The sequence below is a fragment of the Hylobates moloch genome, unplaced genomic scaffold (genome assembly GCF_009828535.3).
Source record: "Hylobates moloch isolate HMO894 unplaced genomic scaffold, HMol_V3 SCAFFOLD_12, whole genome shotgun sequence".
Taxonomy (NCBI): Eukaryota; Metazoa; Chordata; class Mammalia; order Primates; family Hylobatidae; genus Hylobates; species Hylobates moloch.
The window spans coordinates 75295693-75315309 of record NW_026652287.1 but is presented as its reverse complement, the minus strand read 5'-3'; the positions used below and the strand labels follow the sequence as shown (position 1 = coordinate 75315309).

Here is a 19617-nt window from a genome sequence, read left to right as displayed (position 1 = left end):
TAATTTTTTGTATTTTTAGTAGAGATGGGGTTTCACCGTGTTAGCCAGGATGGTCTCGATCTCCTGACCTTGTGATCCGCCTGCCTCGGCCTCCCAAAGTGCTGGGATTACAGGCTTGAGCCACCATGCCCGGCCAGAATGAATATTTCTTATCTTTTTAAAACCTTAATGGCAATTCTTGTAGATCTCGCCACTAAATATGATACCTTTTAGTTTGAGGTTCTTTAAAAACACCATTTTAATGAAAAGAAGAATTTTTCCCTAATTTTACTAAGTTTCACTTGTTAGCTTCTTTTTAAATTGGGAAGGGAAGCTGAACTTGGTTGAATTTTATGGGAGATACTTGTTGGTTTTTATCATTGTGTATTAGTTTTCTTGGGCTGCTGTAACAAAGTACCACAAACTAGATGGCTTAAAAACAACAGAAATTTATTATCTTACAGTTCTGAAGGCAAAAAGTCCAAAATTATGGTGTCAGCACAGTTGGTTCCTTCTGAGGGTTCCAATGGAGACTCACTCCATGCCTCTCTCTTAGCATTTGGTGATGGTCAGCAATCTTTGGTGTTCCTTGGCTTGTAGACACATCACTCCTTCTTTGCATGACATTAGCCCCATGTCTCTGTATCTCCACATTTCCATCTTCTTATAAAGTCACTAATCACATTGGATTAGGGACCCAAACTACTCCACTATGACCTCATCTTAACTAATTACACCCCAAATCACCTTATTTCCAAATAAGGTCAAATTTTGAAGTCTTAGGTGTTAGGACTTGGGTGACTATACGACTGTGATGCTGTTTACCTTGCTACTATATTCCCTGTATTTCTGGTAGTTAGGTCTTGAGGCTTGATCAAATTCAGGTTCAATATCTGACACAAATCCAGGGGTCTTTTACCTCAGTGAAGTTTCTAGGGTACAATGGTATGCTGCATGTTGAGATGTCCCTTCTAAGGTGAAAGATATGTTGTTGCACTTATCTCCTTCTGTAATCAAACAAGGGGCAAAAAAAACTTAGCAGGCCTTTTTGGATTTGGAGGCAACATATTCCTCATTTGGGTGTGCTGTTGCAGCGCATTTACTGAGTGACTTGAAAGCTTCTACTTTTGAGCGAGGCCTAGAACAAGAGAAGGCACCAATAGGTGCAGGATGTCACACAAGTTGATCAGCCATTTGGGCCATAGATCCAGCAGATCTAATTGAATATGTCCTTTGTGGCCTCAAACTCTACTGCTGGTACCAAAATCTGTATTAAAGTTCTCCAGAGAAATATAACCAATATGATGTATATGCATGTGTATAAACATACACACATACACATACATCAGAGAGACAGAAAGGGAAAGAGAGAGAGAGAGAGCAAGAGAGAGAGAGACAGACTCTATTTTAAGGAATTGGCTCATGGGAGCTGGTTTAAGTCCAAAATCTGCAGGGCAGGCTGGCAGGCTGGAGATCCAGGGAACTGCTGATGTTATAGTCTTGAGTTTGAAGGAGGAAGTCTGGAGGCAAATTCCTTTCTCTTCTGGAGACCTCAGACTTTTCTCTTAAAAGTTGAAAGGACCTCAGACCTTCAACTGATTGAGTGAAGCTCAATGAAATTATGGAGGATAATCTGCTTTATTCAAAGCCTACTGGTTTAAACGTTAATCACATCTGAAATATACCTTCACAGTAACATCTAGACTGGTTTGACCAAACAACTGGGCACCACAGCCTAGCCAAGCTGACACATAAAATTAACCATTACATCAGCTTCCTTTAAAAAAATGGTGAGTTTTGCTTTGTCTGACAGTGAAATTACTGGCAGATAACTGCCATCCTGTTGAGGGTTGGTTTTAGGATTAGATGGGTCTATATTACCGTTTCCCTTATTCCTATGGTGGGCTTAGTCTTTGGGTATGGTTCTTACTCTTAGGGCATGGCCTTTCTGAGTCCACAAGCTAGTGCCCAGGGTGTTAACCAACAACTCTCCATTTTTGCTGGGCCCAAACTGTAACTCTATCTATCTTCTCAGCACTGTGCAGCTTCTGAAATATCTGTGCAGATCTTCAGCTTCTGAATAACTGGTCCCCGCTAATCCATTGAGCATCTTGCTTTGTGAGGCACAGCTAACAAGTTGGCCAAGGACCTGCAGAAAGTTTTTACATAGACTCGGGGGGCTTCTTCTTTGAAGCCTCCTCCTCTTTGAGATTCCGGTCCCAAATACCAAACACCTTAGCACTGACAGACACTGATTTCTCCTTTACCCAGCAAAATACACATCCTTTGCTTGGATTCTGTTTCTCTGGCTACAGTTTGGGAAACACTTTCAGGGAGAAAACTGGGACAAATATGTGACTCCCACTGAGTTCTTTCTTATTTGAAGAGATCAAAGACCCACACTGGTTGTTTCCTAATGCCTAAAAACAGTTGTTGTATATGTTTTGTCCAGCCTTTATAGTTATTTTAAGCAAGATATTCTTATACCAGCTTACATAATGTACAGAAGCAAAATGGATAACGTAAGAATTGCTAGAAGAAAATATAAGATAATTAAAAATAGCAGTAATATTTTGAGAAAGCTTATCTATGCATGACACAAACCTCAAAACCCATGAAAAAAAAACTGATACTTTTGTTTCTACAGTAAAACAAAACAATACGATTTGACAAAAATGAATTGCATCTTAAGTCAACAGTTAAACATCAAACTGGGGAAATATTTATAAATTACATTACATAAAATGTAATGTGCAATGTCTTTGGCACACTTACAACAAAATTATATTTAACTAAATGAAAGGTCCTGTAGTCAACTGCAGATCCAACATGCCTAAAAACAAAACAGTTATTTTCCCTCCACTCTATATCTTTTCCTAGCTCAGTTAATAACATTACCTATCAATGAAGTGTAAATTCTTATGGTCATCCTTGTGTCTTTTCTAATATTTAAGTTTTAGAGTAATCAAATTAATATTGTTTTATTCTACTTTTTAAAATTGTACTTAAAATGTGTGAGTTTTTATCTTTGAAAATGAAAAATAAGGACTAGTAAATAATTATATGTAAATATTGTTTCAGTTTTTTTCTGTTACATTATAAAGTATTCTAATCTTTATACAGATATATTTGTAGATTAGGAACATTTTCTTTCTTTATTATTTCTCTTTCCTTGGCTCTTCTCTATTCTTTAGAAACACCAGTTTGTAGATTTATATGCCATACGTATTTCCTTTATTTTTTCATATATATTTTGACCTCTATTCTTCACCTTTGTGTTTCTGAGAAAAATTTTCAAGGTTGCTTTGACTTGTTGTTTTCTGTATGCATGGCCAGGTCTGTTTTATTTTTCCATTCTGCATTAATTTTCTGTAACTATATTAACAAATTACCACAAATTGGGTGGCTAAAACAGCATTAATTTATTCTCTCACTGTTCTGGAGGCCCAAAGTCCAATATCAAGGTGTTGGCAGGGCTGTGCTGCCTCCAAAGGCTGTTAAGAATCTGTTCCTTGATTTTTCCAGCTTCTGGTGGCCTTAGCTCCTTGGCTTATGGATGCATCACTGTAGCTGCTTCCACTGTGGTCACACTGCCTCCTCCTTTTCTGTGTGTCTAATGCTGAATCCTCCTCTCCATCTCTTACAAGTATACATGTGATTGCATTTAGCCCTCACCCAAATAATCCAGAATAAACACCTTCTCTCAAGATCCTTATCTTAACCACATCTTTGCCATATTAGGTAATATTCACACTTTTGCCATTTAAGTAATATTGACAGGTTCTGGAAATTAGGACCTAAACATAACGTTGGTGGGGTGGGGGGGCACCGTTCATCCCACTATACCTTCTAATTTTCAATTTGGTTTTTTACATTCATTTCTACCCAGTATTTTATAATATTGTAATGGATTGATTTTTCTACCAACTATCCTTAAGAGAGATAATGTGATTGTCTATTTTAGGTACATAATCAGATAAGAATTGGACTGAGTTGACTGATAACTGTTCCAATCTAGATCCTTCAAGGTAGACTTGCCAATATTTGTATCAAAGGAAAAATGGTTAACAGAAATTTCAAGACAAGGAAGCCTATGCAATAGGAGAGTAGCAAGAAAAAAAGGGTAATTTCAACAACTAGTAGCTTCATCTTATCACTGTAGTCATCTGAGACCCCTGTACTTACTATTCTTATTGAGGTCACCAAATAACTTCATCTCATCTAATGGAACTGTCAGTTCTCCTTCCTCAATTTCTCATTCTCTCAGCAGCATCTCATAGAGTTAACCAGTTTGGCCTTTTTAGCTCATGTTCTTCACTTGACTTCCAAGTACCTTACCAGCAGGTTTTTGGTTTCCCTCATACCTCATTAGCCTCTCTTCATTCTCCTTTACTAGCTCTTTTGCCTTAGTTTGAAATAGCGTAGCGCCCCAGGACTTAGTTCTTAAATTGTCTCCATATTCACTCTCCCACATGCTGATCTAATTCACTGTGACTTCCACTTCAGGGCCTTTATACCAGAAGTTTCCTCTACTTAGAAAACAACCACATACTTTCATATGGCTGTCTGCTTCTTATGATTCATTCACACTTCTACATTGATTTTTCTATCTGATATACTCAAATAGAAAACATATCTTTTGATCTTCTCTAAGTTAATGAAATCATCATCCACCCAGTTTTTTAGACGAAAGACATAGGCACAGTGTTGCTTGATTATTTTATTCAATTTATCCCTAAAGTCAAACCAATTGGCTTGTATTATTAGCTCCACCTTCATAATATACCCAGAAACAGACCTTTCCTCACCATTTCCATTCTATGGTAGGCAGAATTCTAAGATGAATCACAAGATCCTCCACTCCTCATGTACACACCATGCATAATTCTCAGGAGAGTGAATATAATGAATTTTACTTCCATAATTATATTATAAGGCACCGCTGACCTTAAAATATTGCCATTATCTAGGTTGGCCTTGACTCATCCTATGGGTGTTTTAAAAGCAGAGAGTTTTCTGTAGCTGGTCACAGAAGAGGAGTCAGAGATTTGAAACATGAGAAGGCTCTGACATACCTTTGCTTACTTGAAGATGGTGGGGCCACGTGTCAAAGAAACATGGGCAGCTCCAGAAGAAGAGACAACACATGGCTAAGAGCCAGCAAGGAAACAAAGACAAGAGTCCCATCACCATACAGAGCTAAATTCTGCTCACAGCCTGAATAAGCTTGGAAGCAGGTACTTCTCCAATCCTCCAGGTGAATACTTAGTCAACATCTGGATTTTGGCCTTTGAGACCCTGGGAAGACAATCCTGCCACAATATGCCTGGGTTCATGACCTATAGAACTGTTTGATAATAAATGGGTGCTGCTTTAAATCACTACATTTGTGGTAATTCATTATCCAACTCGATAAACAATCCACATGCTAAAACCCTAATCCAAAATATCAGTCTGTAGCCTGTATTGCAGGAAACAGCCTCCTAATTGTACTTCTTCTTTACACTCTTGTTTCCTTATATTTCATTCTCTACCAACAGCCACAGTAATCTTTTCGTTAAGGTGTTCTTTTCAAAACAAAAATGAGATCATGTCACTCTGTGCTTAAGACCTTCCAATGGCTTTGTCATTACTTAGGATAAATTCCAAAATCTTTAACATAACATATGTTATTATATTTGGTCTAGCTGTCGTCTAACTCTCCACCTCAACTCCTACCTCTAACCACAGTTATTCCTTTCTCAAACATGTTAAACTCATTCCAATCTCTGAGATTTTTATACATGTTCCTATCTGGAACATACTTCTACCTGGAACATCTGGTTTTCAGCTCAAATGACACCCTTCTTCTGTGACTACCCTATCTATCTTCTAGACCAGTCATTCTCTATTTGCTAATCTTGCTTTTTACAGTATATTTTATTGTCTAATTAAAATGTTATTTATCTATGTGTTCACTTATTAAAAAGTGTTTGTCTCCCTGCCAAGACTATAAACTAAATGTGGTGTCTTTTTGCGTCTTGTTAGTAGAAAGAACAGAGCCTGTACATACTTGCTGAGTGAATAAATGAGGATTTGTGCCCCAGAAAAACCTCTACCAACCCTCTCCTCCCCGGTGTACAATTCTGTTTGAATTTGCAAGACCAATCAGTAGTAATTTTTAAAGTTTCTGCATGTAATAGGTATCCCAATGCTTCCAGTCTGTAGGAGTGAAAGGACACCTAAAATGTTTTGCAACTCTATATTCCAAACTTATTTTGCATGTCTATATTCAAAGTTAGCAAGAGCTAATGAGAACATCAGGAAAGAGCTGAGTTTAATTTGACGCACAGCATAGTTCTATTGTTTTTCTTAGCCAGGGGAATACAATCAGTAATCACTGCTTTTTAAATTTTTCTTTCTGGTTTAGTCCCAAAGCATTTTATTTGGCAGAAATTCGTTCTCAATCTTGGTAGGCAGTCAATTCTTACTGTTTATTTAAGATGTTAATTCAAACATTTTCTAACTTATTTGGAAGTTATAATAATATTATTTATAGTATTATATTGACCTGTAAGAAAGCTTGGAACTTTCCAAAAGAGCTCTCAAGAAATGGAAGCTATTTTGAGATGCAGTTATTTTCCATCATTTGAAGGTACTCAGGTATACAGTATAGTCATATATGAATAGCTTGACTAAAAGATGTTTGAAGTGCTTTTCAATCTCTGAGAAGTTACAATTCCTTATACGTATAAGACAGGTCCCAGTTAATAATGTAATCTCCAAGGGGTGGTCAATTAAAAGTGTTCTTCATGTTACAAAACTGACATATTCCTGAAACAATTCTTACTAAATAAATTTCAACACATCTAATTTTATTTCTACTTTTACTATAAATTTTAGAATAAACTATTTTGGAAAATAATTTGCCTTATGCTAATTAAGTGAAACATTGTGAAATAATACTAAAGTTAAGGTTACTCTAGGAAGTAATATTTGACTAGTGTATAAGTAAAATCAATATGTCCAATTTATGACTTATTTCATTATAAAATTGATTGAAAATATTTCAATGTAAAGTATTATATTTAATTACTTTATAGTTCAAAAAACACTTATAAAAATATATTAAAAGTTAGAAAAACTTACCTTGAAATATTCTGAATTTATTTTATATTCTTTTATTAATTTTAAGTAACTTACCCTGGAGCATAGTTGCATATGAAAATTGCTGCATGTATAATATGTCCAATTTTTGAACATGGAGTAACAGCACAACCAACTTTGTAAGAGTGGTCCCAAACAAGCTAAAATAAAATTTTCAAGAAAGACACAAAATTTAATTTTAAACATTTACTTTCATATTATAAACAATAATATATTCCATTCACATGGAACTTTTCACCAAGCAATTCAAGAAATATAAACTATTTTCATTTAGAGACGTGTAGAGAGTTACCACGGAGTTTGGGCAGCCTTTTCAACACTGTATTTAGAGAAATACTTCAATAGGTTCTACCAATACCATATTCTTAGGAAGAACTGTTTGAGAACACTGTTGATCCAGAATAATGCTTCAGAGCCAAAGGAAGTCATGCCTGATGAATCAATTTTCAACCTCTGGTTGAATTGGAAAGTTCTAGGTTATTGGAAGAGAGGAAGATGAGAAAGAGGAGAAAAAGTTTTTAAAAGATTGAAGTTGTGGAAAAAAGGGAGAAGAAGAGAGACAATCCGATTATAGGAAAGTAAAAGAGATACAAGAGTAGAGAAGTATTGAATGCTATTGGCATTTCTCCTTCTCTTTGTTAAGAAAATTCTATCGTAGGATAAAACAGAATCTGGCCTTTTCATTAAAAAATGAAATAAAAGAGCTGGTTCCTACAAAAGAGAAACAGATCTTGAATTGGTGTGAAAAAGATGGGAATAATCAAAGGCATTCCAGAAATTATCTGTATAACTTTAATATTTCTAATACTTCCAAGTGAACCAAAAAGTACTGTTTTGTTTTGTTAACCTCTGTGCAAGAAAGAGGAACCATTCTCGTTTCATTCTTTTATCTCAAGCCTTAGTGGTTTTAAAAGTGTGATTCTTAAAGAAATAAAGAGACACATTAAAAAGGTGATACATTAAAAGAATAAAGAATAGAATATCTGCAAGAGTTAAAGAAGTTAAGCATTCATATGTAGAAAACGAGAAGGTCTAGGAGAATAGAATTAAGGAGTAAAAACACAGAGTACTATGTTAGGGAGTAGATTTGGTTAGTTTATTGAGTATTAAAGTCATATTAAAGAGGCTAGATTTGATAGGAGCAAGTCAATGGAGAATCACTATAACTTTCTAGAAGAAAGAAATGATCAGAAAAAAAAAACTGATGCAAAAATTTTTGAAGCATGATTGGATGAAAGAGAAAGACATGAGTTCAAAACGAACAAATTCCAAAGTGTTAAGTTCTACATAAAACGTGACATCAGAGTCTATTGATTGAAAAACTACCTTTTAAATAAATGTGGGAGTTCATGCAATAATTTCTTGATCCCTGAAACAAATATTTATTGCAGACCTAAATAATGTCATGTTGTTATGTTGAGAATATATGGATGAAAAGGCAAGGTCCCTGCCCTCCATGTAGAATCAGACATATAAATAAATTATTGTTAAACAATGTGATGTATAAAATAACAAAAGTTATGTACCTGAAATGAAAAGTGCTTCAATATTCCTGGAGTATAAAGTGTGAGGGTGGATTATGGAACCAGAGGCAGGGAAATAATACTATTAATTTGCATTTCAAAAGTTTTAATCAATCAGCTATATAGTAGTAGTATGTGTACTGATATGCGCAAAAGCATCTTCTACGTATGTTTATAGTTAATAATTCATAAAGTATTTTTATTTACTGGTTTCTTTCCTCCTTTCCCAGTGTACATTATTTTTAGGAAAGTGACTTTCATCTTTGAACATGGAGATTAGGTTTACTATATTTAAAATAATGTTTTAATTGTATGGTTCACATAAAAGATGGGATGGTAGGAATTTTGAAGACTAGGAAGATTGATTAAAATTGTGATCTTATTAAATGTAATAGTTTTATTATTTGAGTTTATGTACAAATTTGAAACATAATAAAACTAGGCATAAAGCAATTAAGAAGTGTTTGAATTAATAACAAAATAAAAATTAGATACCTGAATATAATTAGAACAGTCTCCAGAGCAACTGCCATTTTCAAAATTGTACATTTTCTTCTCTGCATGCCAACTTCTGATAGCAATACTTGCAGTAAATTCATTTTCAGGGCCGACCCACATATTTTCACCAATACCATAAAATTTAGGATGGACCATATGTACATCTTGTAAATAAATATTATGCTCAAACAAACATTTTTTTCCCCATGCTCTAGCAGTCCGTGATAAAGCTACATCCCAAGTCTGAAAAATATTCAAAAAGCAAAGAGAACAAAAGAAGAAGTTTTTTCTGTAGTCTAAAATATTTTTTCTTGAGTTATCATTATATTTAAAGGAAACAATTCTAACTTTGTACTTGTGCATCTTGGTTGAGAAATTTCTACTGGGAAAAACTTCTATAGGATAATCAGAAATGAGATGACCATTTCCTGAGACAAAAGACTATGTATATCTTTGTAATTAAAATATTAGAATGCTAGATGATGGAAATGATAATACTCTTACATGTAGTCTATTCAGAAGTATGTAATACAATTACCTATAGTCTGCTCAGAGTATATATTTTTAAACTCATGCCTTTTTGTACACAGAAATATAACAATCTAAAATATTATTTAAGAGGTATTAAGTAATGATTATATGCAAAATATCATATTGTCAAGAATAAAATGCTAAGTCAGCATAAATTTTGTCCTCAAATTGCTTTATTAGAATTATGTATATTTTTTATATATCTGATTAGATATACATCTTATATATATATATCTTATACATATCTGATTAGATATACATCTTATATATTGGATTAGATATACATCTTATATATATTGGATTAGATATACATCTTATATATATCAGATTAGATATACATCTTATATATATCTCGGATTAAATATACATCTTATATATATATTGGATTAGATATATATCTCACATATATATCGGATTAGATATATATTATATATATAAAATCAGATATATATAAGATTAAAGAATGAGAGAAAGAGAAGACGCAGAATATATATATGTGTCTGTGTAAAAAAAAAAAAACTTTCAACACATGGTATTAGTTGGTGAATGTTATAAATAAGGCACATATAAAGTTTGTTGCAGAAATATGAGAAAATAGCATAAGATGCTGTTCCCTGGCTAGCTATCTGGAAATAACCAGAAATGTGTGCTTTTATCATCATTTAGAGACTCATTAAATTAATTGTTAGTGAAGGACAAGAACACAAACCACACACTAGAAAAATCAACAAAATAGTGGTGAAACCAAAAATACTAAGTATATATGTTACAGTGTATCAGAAAGTAAACATCTGAAAATCAATACTCATACTTCCTTAGAGCAGGAGTGTCCAACATTTTGGCTTCCCTGGTCCACATTGGAAGAAGAATTGTCTTAGGCCATACATAAAATACACTAACACTAAGAATAGCTAATGACCTAGTAAAAAAAATCGCAAAAGAATTCATAACGTTTTAAGAAAGTTTACAAATGTGTGTTGGGCTGCATTCAAAGTTCTCCTGGGCCTCATGCAACCTGCAGGCCACAGATTGAACAAGGTTGCCTTAGAGTTTTCTTAGTGAATCCCATAGATTATACATAAATACAATATAGAAAATAAACATATCAGACCTTTAGAATATCTCCCTACTACTTCCCTTCCCCTGAGGTAACCACTATTAAAAAAATTGCCTGTGTATACATCTCTCTATCTCTATATATACAAACATACACACACATTTAACTATAAGTTTGGCTGTTTTAAATGGGTATTTTGTGATTTTTTTCCCTTGCATTATTGTGATCATATCATATATAATATTATTGGCCTTCAACTTTCAGTTTTCATGTAGACAAAGAGTTCCATATTAACATAACTAGATGTGCTTAATTTTTACAAGGTCTACATAGTATTCCACAGCATGGATAGCCTATAATAAATGTAACCATTTCACCATTAATAGACCTTTAGATTGTTTCCCATTTGCAAACAATGTCCCATGGACTATACTTCAACCTGATTTATTATGCATATAGTTCACATACCTCATCCTTACTACATGGCAGGCACTATTTTAAGTGTATTTTATGTATTATCTCACTGAATGTTCCAATAACCCTATTATTATTATTTCTGTTTGCCCAGAGGAAGTAACTAAAACACAAAGAGGTTAAGTAGTTTAAGTGTATTAAATGTCTCATAGACAGTAAATTGTGGAGCCTGGATTTAAACCCATGAAATCTAATTCCCAACTCCAAGTTTATAAGCATTTTACTTCTCATGACTATGTGCAAATAAATTGTAATAGCTCCAAATTCTTTTATTCAACTATGAATAAAAATCATAATTGAAAAGAGAGGTCAAAGTTTCAAGAAGCAGTTAATGAGATATTTAATGAAATATGTCAAGATAAGGTTGATAAATGTGCTTTGAGAAGGCAAAAAATTTTTGTTAGCCATTAGTCTTTGTTTAGCTAGAAAAGCTGAATCCATACTCTAATCTGTACTCTCTTATAGGTAACAGGAAGATTTTAAGATTTTATTTCAATATATTTCCCTAGAATATGTCTAGGTATGGGCCTTTTCTCATTAATTGGGCTTAGCATTTGGTGGACTCCATTAAAAAATAATTTTAAAAGGAAGGTATAATCATAACTCTCATACATGTGTCAATGATTTTAAGTGATTAATTAATGAGAGAACCACTAAGATATTATAGCTTGTTCAAGAAAAATCCAAAGAATTCTCAAGATTATATGTTGTAAAGAAGTGCTGAAATCCATTCACGAATAAATGTAAAAACTGGGTCTTATCCACAGGGAAATAGTCAATTACATTTCATCAGACACGATGAATTTGCATTTCTATGAGCAAAATTAGTTACATTACAATCACTTTTCTACAATTTAAAAATTGTAAATTGCCTAGCTCAAAGACAATTACAGAAAAGATAATTGCTATGTGTAAGATAAACAGTGCACAAAATATTGTATTTCACAATTTTCCCTGACATTTATCTTAATCTAAAAACTTATGTCTCTCCTCAGCTCTAGAAAATTTGCTTCTATTATTTCTTAATTTTCTCCCCTTTATTTTGTTTTTTAGTTCCACACCATTTGTAAGATTTAGGAACTTTGCATTCTATTCTCTCTGTCTCTTAATTTTCCCTTTGTGCTTTTACACATTCATTTATTTATTCATCCATTCAAAACATGGGAATATCGCAATGAATAAGCTGAAGGATACAAAGTTGCAGATGAAAAATTTCATTATGGAAGAAAAAAATATTCATGACACTTGTTAACACAGCAATGAAAGTTTTAGAAGACTTGCAACAGGGGAGACACCTGAGGCTCAACTCCAAACACAGCAAGGATAAGTGGGGATTTATAGCCATGGAGTAGGATGAGGGGGTCAATGAATAAAAAATTATTATGAGGAGACATCAAGTTTGAGGGGGTTCTTGCTACATTGATCTAACAGGATTCTTGCTGAAGACAGGCCACTGTAGTCAGGTCAGGCCAGGCAGAGCTCAAGGGTAGGGGATGAAGATTTTGATCAGACGATATTCAGAGTAATCAGATATCGAGGGTGGGAGACTCTCCTTAAACTGGGCTAGGTGGGACTTTTGTGAAAACTGGGTGATGCAGGCCATAGGACAGGGCCTAAATCCCAGGCCTAGCCAGAGAGGGCTCAGGAAAGTCTGACTAAAGTTTGGTTAAGTAGAGAGTCTTTGTCAGGCCCCTCTTGTATTTCTCTCTCTCTCTTTCTCTTTGTTTTTTTTTGTTTTTGTTTTTGTTTTGTTTTTTGAGATACGGACTTGCTCTGTTGCCCAGGCTAGAATGCAGTGGTGTGATTGTGGCTCAATGTAGCCTCAAACTCCTAGGCTCAGCTGATCCTCCTTTGTTAGCCTCCCTAGTAGCTGGGATTACAGGTGTGCACCACCACACCCAGCTAATTCTTTTATTTTTTTGTAGAGACAGGGTCTCACCATATTGCCAAAGCTGGTCACAAACTCCTGGGCTCAAGTGATCCTCCCACCTCAGCCTCCCAAAGTGTTGGGATTATAAGTGTGAGCCACCATGCCCAACACCTCTCTTCTTATTTGACAATGCATTTCATGCAATTTAACCTATTAAATAAATCTAATTAGTTTTAACCTTTTTAAAAAAACAAAGTAAAGGAACAAATTCTTTGAGATAGTCTAGGGTTCTGGGAAATTTCAAGTTCAGTTCAAAATTAAGGTTTCATTTAGAATTTGATCTTGGAAAAGCAATGTCATAAAAAATTTCAAAAGGTTTGAACACTTGACTAAGATCTTAGCTATAAAACAATACTTAAGCAATCTATTTAACCAATATGACAAAAGATTTCAAAAGTAACTATGGGGGTAACATAATTTTTTTTTTAAAAGACCTTAGCTCTTTTAAAAGTGAGAATACTTGGTTTTCTTAAATAATCAGGAAAATAATAAAGTTGATATAAAGCACAGGAAATTATTTTAATATACACAATCTTTTTATTCTAAGTCAATTACTTTAAAAGCAAAAAAAAAAAAACTTTTGACCATTTTGTTATTAAGAGCAGACCAGTAACCCAAGTAAATGTTGTCATTTTTACAGAGAAAAAATCAAATTCTAGTTTTGCATCTGTGTACTTTTAATTTTAAATGTCATTTAAGGTTTTCTAAAAAACCATTATAAATAAAACCATCTGGTCTTAGCCAGCTTTGACCATGCAACATAAATTTTTCTTTTCACAAGACTTTTCAAACTTTCTATATCCATATTTCTATATTTGTTGAAGGCCAAAAGAGTGAGGGTCATGATCAACTCAGTATACCACTGGAGGCTATATGAGTAAACTGCAAACTGTTCTCATAAAAGTGGGTTGTTGGCAAACTGACAAACTGCGTCTGCTGCCCAGGAAGAATGCTGAGCGCAGTCACGACCCAGGTACAAGTGTTTTTTTGTGATTAGGTACATCTGAAGCCTATTAGTAATAATATGAATCTGTGATCAATTATGCAGGTGACCAATTGTTACCTCTTCCTCCCTGCTCATTCTAGCCAATAAATATGAAGGGCTGTGGAAGCTCTGGGTGGCTGCCCTTGCTCACTAGAGGCAGGGAGCCTTTTTCTTCCCCATGTTACCCTTCCTTTAAAACAGTTTCTTTTAAGTTTTCATTTCTGCATTTGTCCTCTGTTGAGTCTTGTAATGATGGTCTCAAGCAGTAACAGTAGTAACTGTTGTAGTGATGGTCTCAGTTAGTAATCGTGGCAGTCTGCCACATATATTGTCCTAAATTTTCTTCTTTCTCATCCTGACCAGTCATTTTATTTTAAGACAAAATTACTTTCTCCTTCTCTTGACAAAAACACATCCTACATTCCTTGTAAACTTTTCATACAAAGTGATTGTATACATTAGTATCCTTGATTTCACAGAGAAAAACTAGGAAGTAAGTAACTGTGAATTATTTGTCATATACCAGCATTCTATAGTAGACTAGCAAATTTTATGAATATACCATCTCACTAGCTTTTATAGGTATTTTCTGCTTCATAGTATTAAAAACTAAAAGTGTGTAAACTTAATGTTTAAAAATGAATGTTTCAGCAGTTTATCTTACTTAGAAATTATCAGTGAATATTAATTTAATCTAATATAACTTTAAGACTATAAGTTATTAAAAAGATTTTGGAAACTATTTTTAGTAAGACATAACACTAAACAAAGCTACCTAGCATCTCAAGTTACTTCCTTGTTAACTATTCTTATGGCACATGCATGTTAGGTAAATATAAAAGAATAACAACAGCAAAAAAACTAAAAAGGGTTAAATACACATTTTTGTTTTATTGTTTCACTTGATACATATGAAGTAATAGATATCAAGAAATTAATTTTTACTGTATCTTTATTTGTACATGTGTTCTTAGGCTGAATTTATAATTTTTATAATCTTAAATATCTAGTAGCTATCACAAGTTTATTTGACTTAGTAAACCCAAGTAGAATAAAAATATATGCTTGTATGATAATTAATTCTGATAACTCAGAGGACACAGCTGTGTTTTATTAAACCAACATTACTAAACTAGTCTTATTTGGCAAAGATTCACCCAAGTCAAGTGAATCTGAAAAGAATGTGGATTAGTTTGTATTTTTCTGAGAGTTTGAGGAATGTTTAATTTATATAAGCCTTGTTTAGCTCTAAGGCAATTTTAGTAGACCTCCTTTAAGAGATTTTATAAATTAAATTTGTAATATGATCTCAAGGTAAGAAAATATCACGTGTACATAACATACATACGTATACACACACAGAGAGAGACATATATAGAGATCTTACAGGTCCATTCTAAAATTTTAGCCACGAGTCAAGTGAAACACAATAATAGAAAACTCACTGATTTATATAAAATACTTGGAATTATGTTTTTGACAGAAGTAACAAGGTGATCTGCTCAATATGAGGGCTAATGCTTTTTACCATTATTTGTGGAAAAGCCTTTAAGGCTTTCTTTGTCTTGATATGTAATCTCATGGACAATGGGAACTACTTTTTAGGTGAAAGACTGTGGGAACATCAAATAGTTGTTTAGATATTTCCAAAGCCTATCTGGGTAGATCAAATATCTAGTCGTTTCCAATTTGTTATTTTTCCTTTTTAGTCTCAGGTAGTTGCTTCTGAGGGTTCCTGAGTTTCTTGGAAGCCTCTAATGGGGGCAGGGGATCTAAAGTTCTAGTAACTGTAGAGGCTGGTGTGAACAGAAGGATGAAGGAGGTAGGGGGTTGAAGGTGGACATATCAAGGGAACTGAAGGGAAGATCAAAAGTAGTACAAGGAGGAAGGAGGAGCAGAAATGTTGGGAAGGGAGGGGTCTTAGAGGAGCCAGTTTGCAGAGATTTGAAGTTTCCCAAAGAGGCCATTGAAGTTCCAAATTATCCTTAGTTAAATTCACACCAACAAAAAAGGAAGCCGACAGAGTTGGTGGAGTATAGAGTTACCAGGGGCTCAAAAACCAGACGGGGGTTAGCAAACTGAAAAGCTCCCAGGAGAGAAGCAGAATCAAACGGAGACCACAAGGAGACCTCATAAGAAGCCAAGACAAATGTCCAGCCTAGAACTCAGGAAGTGAATCTCCCCACAAAACAAAGAGCCAGGAAGAAAGACTTTCAGTCCAGGATTGAGAAGTGAATCCCCACTTGAAAGAAAGAAAAGGAAATAAATTTCAAGCCTAGAAGGGACCTTTCAGACAAAGAAGCCTAAAACTCTAATCCAGCTTTGGAGAGTTTATAGAAGCTTAAAAATAAAAAATCTATCCTCAGTGTCCTTCAACAGACTCATCTGGAGCACTGGCTCAGGAGTCAGACTCACCAATGGATCACCAATCAATTATTCAGGAGTGAAGACAAAGTCTTCAAAGGGGTGCACTTGGGGTCCTGAGTGAGAGGTTTGGAGATCCAATGTTGAATCTGCTACCATTGGAGTCACAGCAGTACTATAACTGTTAAAGGAAAAATTGTTCATGACACTTGTTAACACAGTGGAGGACTTTAGGACTATTGTGGTAGGTGGCAAGACTATCATGTTAGAGGAGAGAGAATGGGCTCAATTCCAAATACAGCAAGGATAAGTGGGGATTTATACCCATGGAACAGAGTGAGGAAGTCAGTGCATGGAAAATTACTAAAAGGAGACATCAAGGGTAGGGGGATTCTTGCTAAACTGACTACAAAGATTCTTGCTGCAGGCAGGCCAGAGTGATTAGATGTCAAGGGCAACAGATGCTGTCTAAACTGGGGTAGGTGTGATTTGCGATAAAACTGGGCAATGTAGGCTTTAGGACAGGGCCCAAGGTCAAGGTCTATTCAAGAAGGCTCAGAGTCTTTGTCAAAATATACATAACACTGATTTTGGAAACTGAACAAATTTAAGTAATGAGTGGTATACAATGTGACTGAGGAAGAGTAAAGGAAAACATTATTAAGAGACTAGAGAATATTATTATTCTATTTACTGTCCAATGTATATTGATAAATGAAATAGGCCTACATTTTTTCCCTTTTTCTCCTTGTTATGTTTATCACATTTGGAGATTTAAGTTATTCTAGATTTCTAAAATGAATTGAATCTTCCATTTTTTAAACACACAGAAACACTTTAATATCATTGAAATTATCTGTTCTTTGAAGATTATTCAGAATTTATTGTTACCTAAGATTGAGGCCTGTTTAAAGAACAGATATTCAACATCTTGCTACTGTCTTCTAAAGCATTGCTGTTAGGGTTTTCTCTTTCTGGATTTACTTTGTAACTTACATTTTGCCAGAAAAACACTTGATTTCATCTAGATACCTAATATTATTAACATGGGTGGACATAATATTGTCTTACACTTCTTATAATCTCATCTCCATCTGTGGTTATAATTCTTTTTCTCACTTCTAAAATAATTTGTTTTCTCTTTTTATCCCCTGAGGCTTATCAGGAATGTGTCTATTTTTTTTTTTTCAGTTCTTGCAAATAAGAATGCTGTTTTATTAGAAAAAATTATTTTTCATTAATTTTACCTATACAGCTATTCTCATTCTTTGTTTCTTCTCTTTGAATTTTTTAGTTCACTTATTGTCAGTCAGCTTATGTAAAATGACATTTACAGTTAATTGCCTTTTCCTTTATTTATGTCATGTGATTTGATATTGTGCCAATATTTTGGGGAAATTTTGTTTTTTGTTCTTGATCCGAAGATAATTTGAAGAATGTTGCTTAATTCCTAAGTAGTTAAGATTCTATCAACCAACATTTTTTGTTTTTACTTTCTAGTTTTATTACATTCTAGTCAGAAATTTAGCCTGTAAAATTTCTACTTAAGCTTTTCTTTATGAGCATAAAACAGATGTTTTTCCTGGATATTAGAATCCCTTATTGACAGGATATACAATCATTGATTTTGTCCAATTTTATTCATTGTTATATATAATTTACTTTTCAAATCTATTTTACAAGATTTTAAAAGAAGTATAAAAAACATCCCACAATTATCTTGTTTTAAAAAATATTTCTCTGTATTTTTAGGAAATTTTACTTGATATATTTTCTATTTTGGCCAGTGCGAAGCCCTTTATTTTATCTTCATGGATTATACCTTTTTTTTTCCCAATACATAGTATTTCTTTTTATCTTTGGTCTTCATTTCTATATTATTTTATAATATTGTTTCTCTTTTTTAAATTGGAAGTTTCATAATATATTTTTATTCATATTTTTATTTTCAATCATTTCAGGTATATATTTTTGCAAATTATTGACAAGGAAATTAAATTCACTCATATTTATGATAACTTATATATTTAGTTTATTTTAAAATATTATTTTATGTTTACAGCTTTTTAAAAATCATTTCCTATTTTTCCCTCCTTATATTGCAGGCTTGATGAAGTTTCTTTTTATTGCTCACTTCTCTTTTGTAAATCTGGAAGTTCAACTAACTTTTCCCATCTGCTAGCCACCAACATCAAATCATTATGATAATCTTTATGATTATCTTAACTATCTTTAACTTCAATGATCATGTTTAAAATTACATATGATTAAGTAACAAAAATACAAATACATATATATATAAAATTATGCTCACTTCCATTTTGATGTTTTGTTTGCCTATTTCATGCCATCATACACAAAGATCAGACTTCAGGAATGCTAGCCCTAATACACTAAATACTGTATTTTACTGAGGATATTGTTTTAAATTGTTGCCATTACATTTTTTTGCTGTACATATTTTTTTTGTTTCATGAATACCTTATCACTTACTTATAATCTCCAGTGAAATTATCAACATGCATTAAAGAACATTTTGTTTTAAAAATAATTTTTTGAACAGATATCTAATACTTTATAAAAACAAAATCACATAAAATCATTGAGAAGTCATGTTGTCTTGCTCTTCACCATCCTATTTCCCCTAGGACTTCTATATGTAACTAATTAATTCCTGTGGATCTGTCCACTATTTTCTATTCAAATGTACATTATTTTAAATTTTCTTATACAAAACATATCATAATGTACCTTGCTTTTCCAAGATCCATGAGATATTGTGTTGTTAGTATAAAGAACGTTCAGGCTGGGCGCGGTGGCTCACGCCTGTAATCCCAGCACTTTGGGAGGCCGAGGCGGGAGGATCACGAGGTCAGGAGGATCACGAGGTCAGGAGATTGAGACCATCCTACAACATGGTGAAAACTTATCTCTACTAAAAAAAAAACAAAAAAAAATTAGCCGGGCGTGGTGGCAGGCACCTGTAGTCCCAGCTACTCGGGAGGCTGAGGCAGGAGAATGGCATGAACCCGGGAGGCGGAGGTTGCAGCAAGCCAACATCGCGCCACTGCACTCCAGTCTGGGCAACAGAGCGAGACTCTGTCTCAAAAAAAAAAAAAAAAAAAAAAAA

General features: G+C 33.8%; 1 protein-coding gene across 1 annotated transcript in view; it reads right to left on the bottom strand.

Moving 5' to 3' along the window:
• GLIPR1L2 (GLIPR1 like 2) overlaps positions 1 to 19617 on the bottom strand; it is a 45962-nt gene that overhangs the window by 12958 nt on the left and 13387 nt on the right. The window contains exons 2-3 of the mRNA XM_032171662.2: positions 9144 to 9389; positions 7162 to 7265 (exon numbers count right to left, since the gene is read on the bottom strand). Of these exons, the coding sequence (XP_032027553.1) occupies positions 7162 to 7265; positions 9144 to 9389 (350 nt within the window). The remainder of the gene's footprint in view (positions 1 to 7161; positions 7266 to 9143; positions 9390 to 19617) is intronic.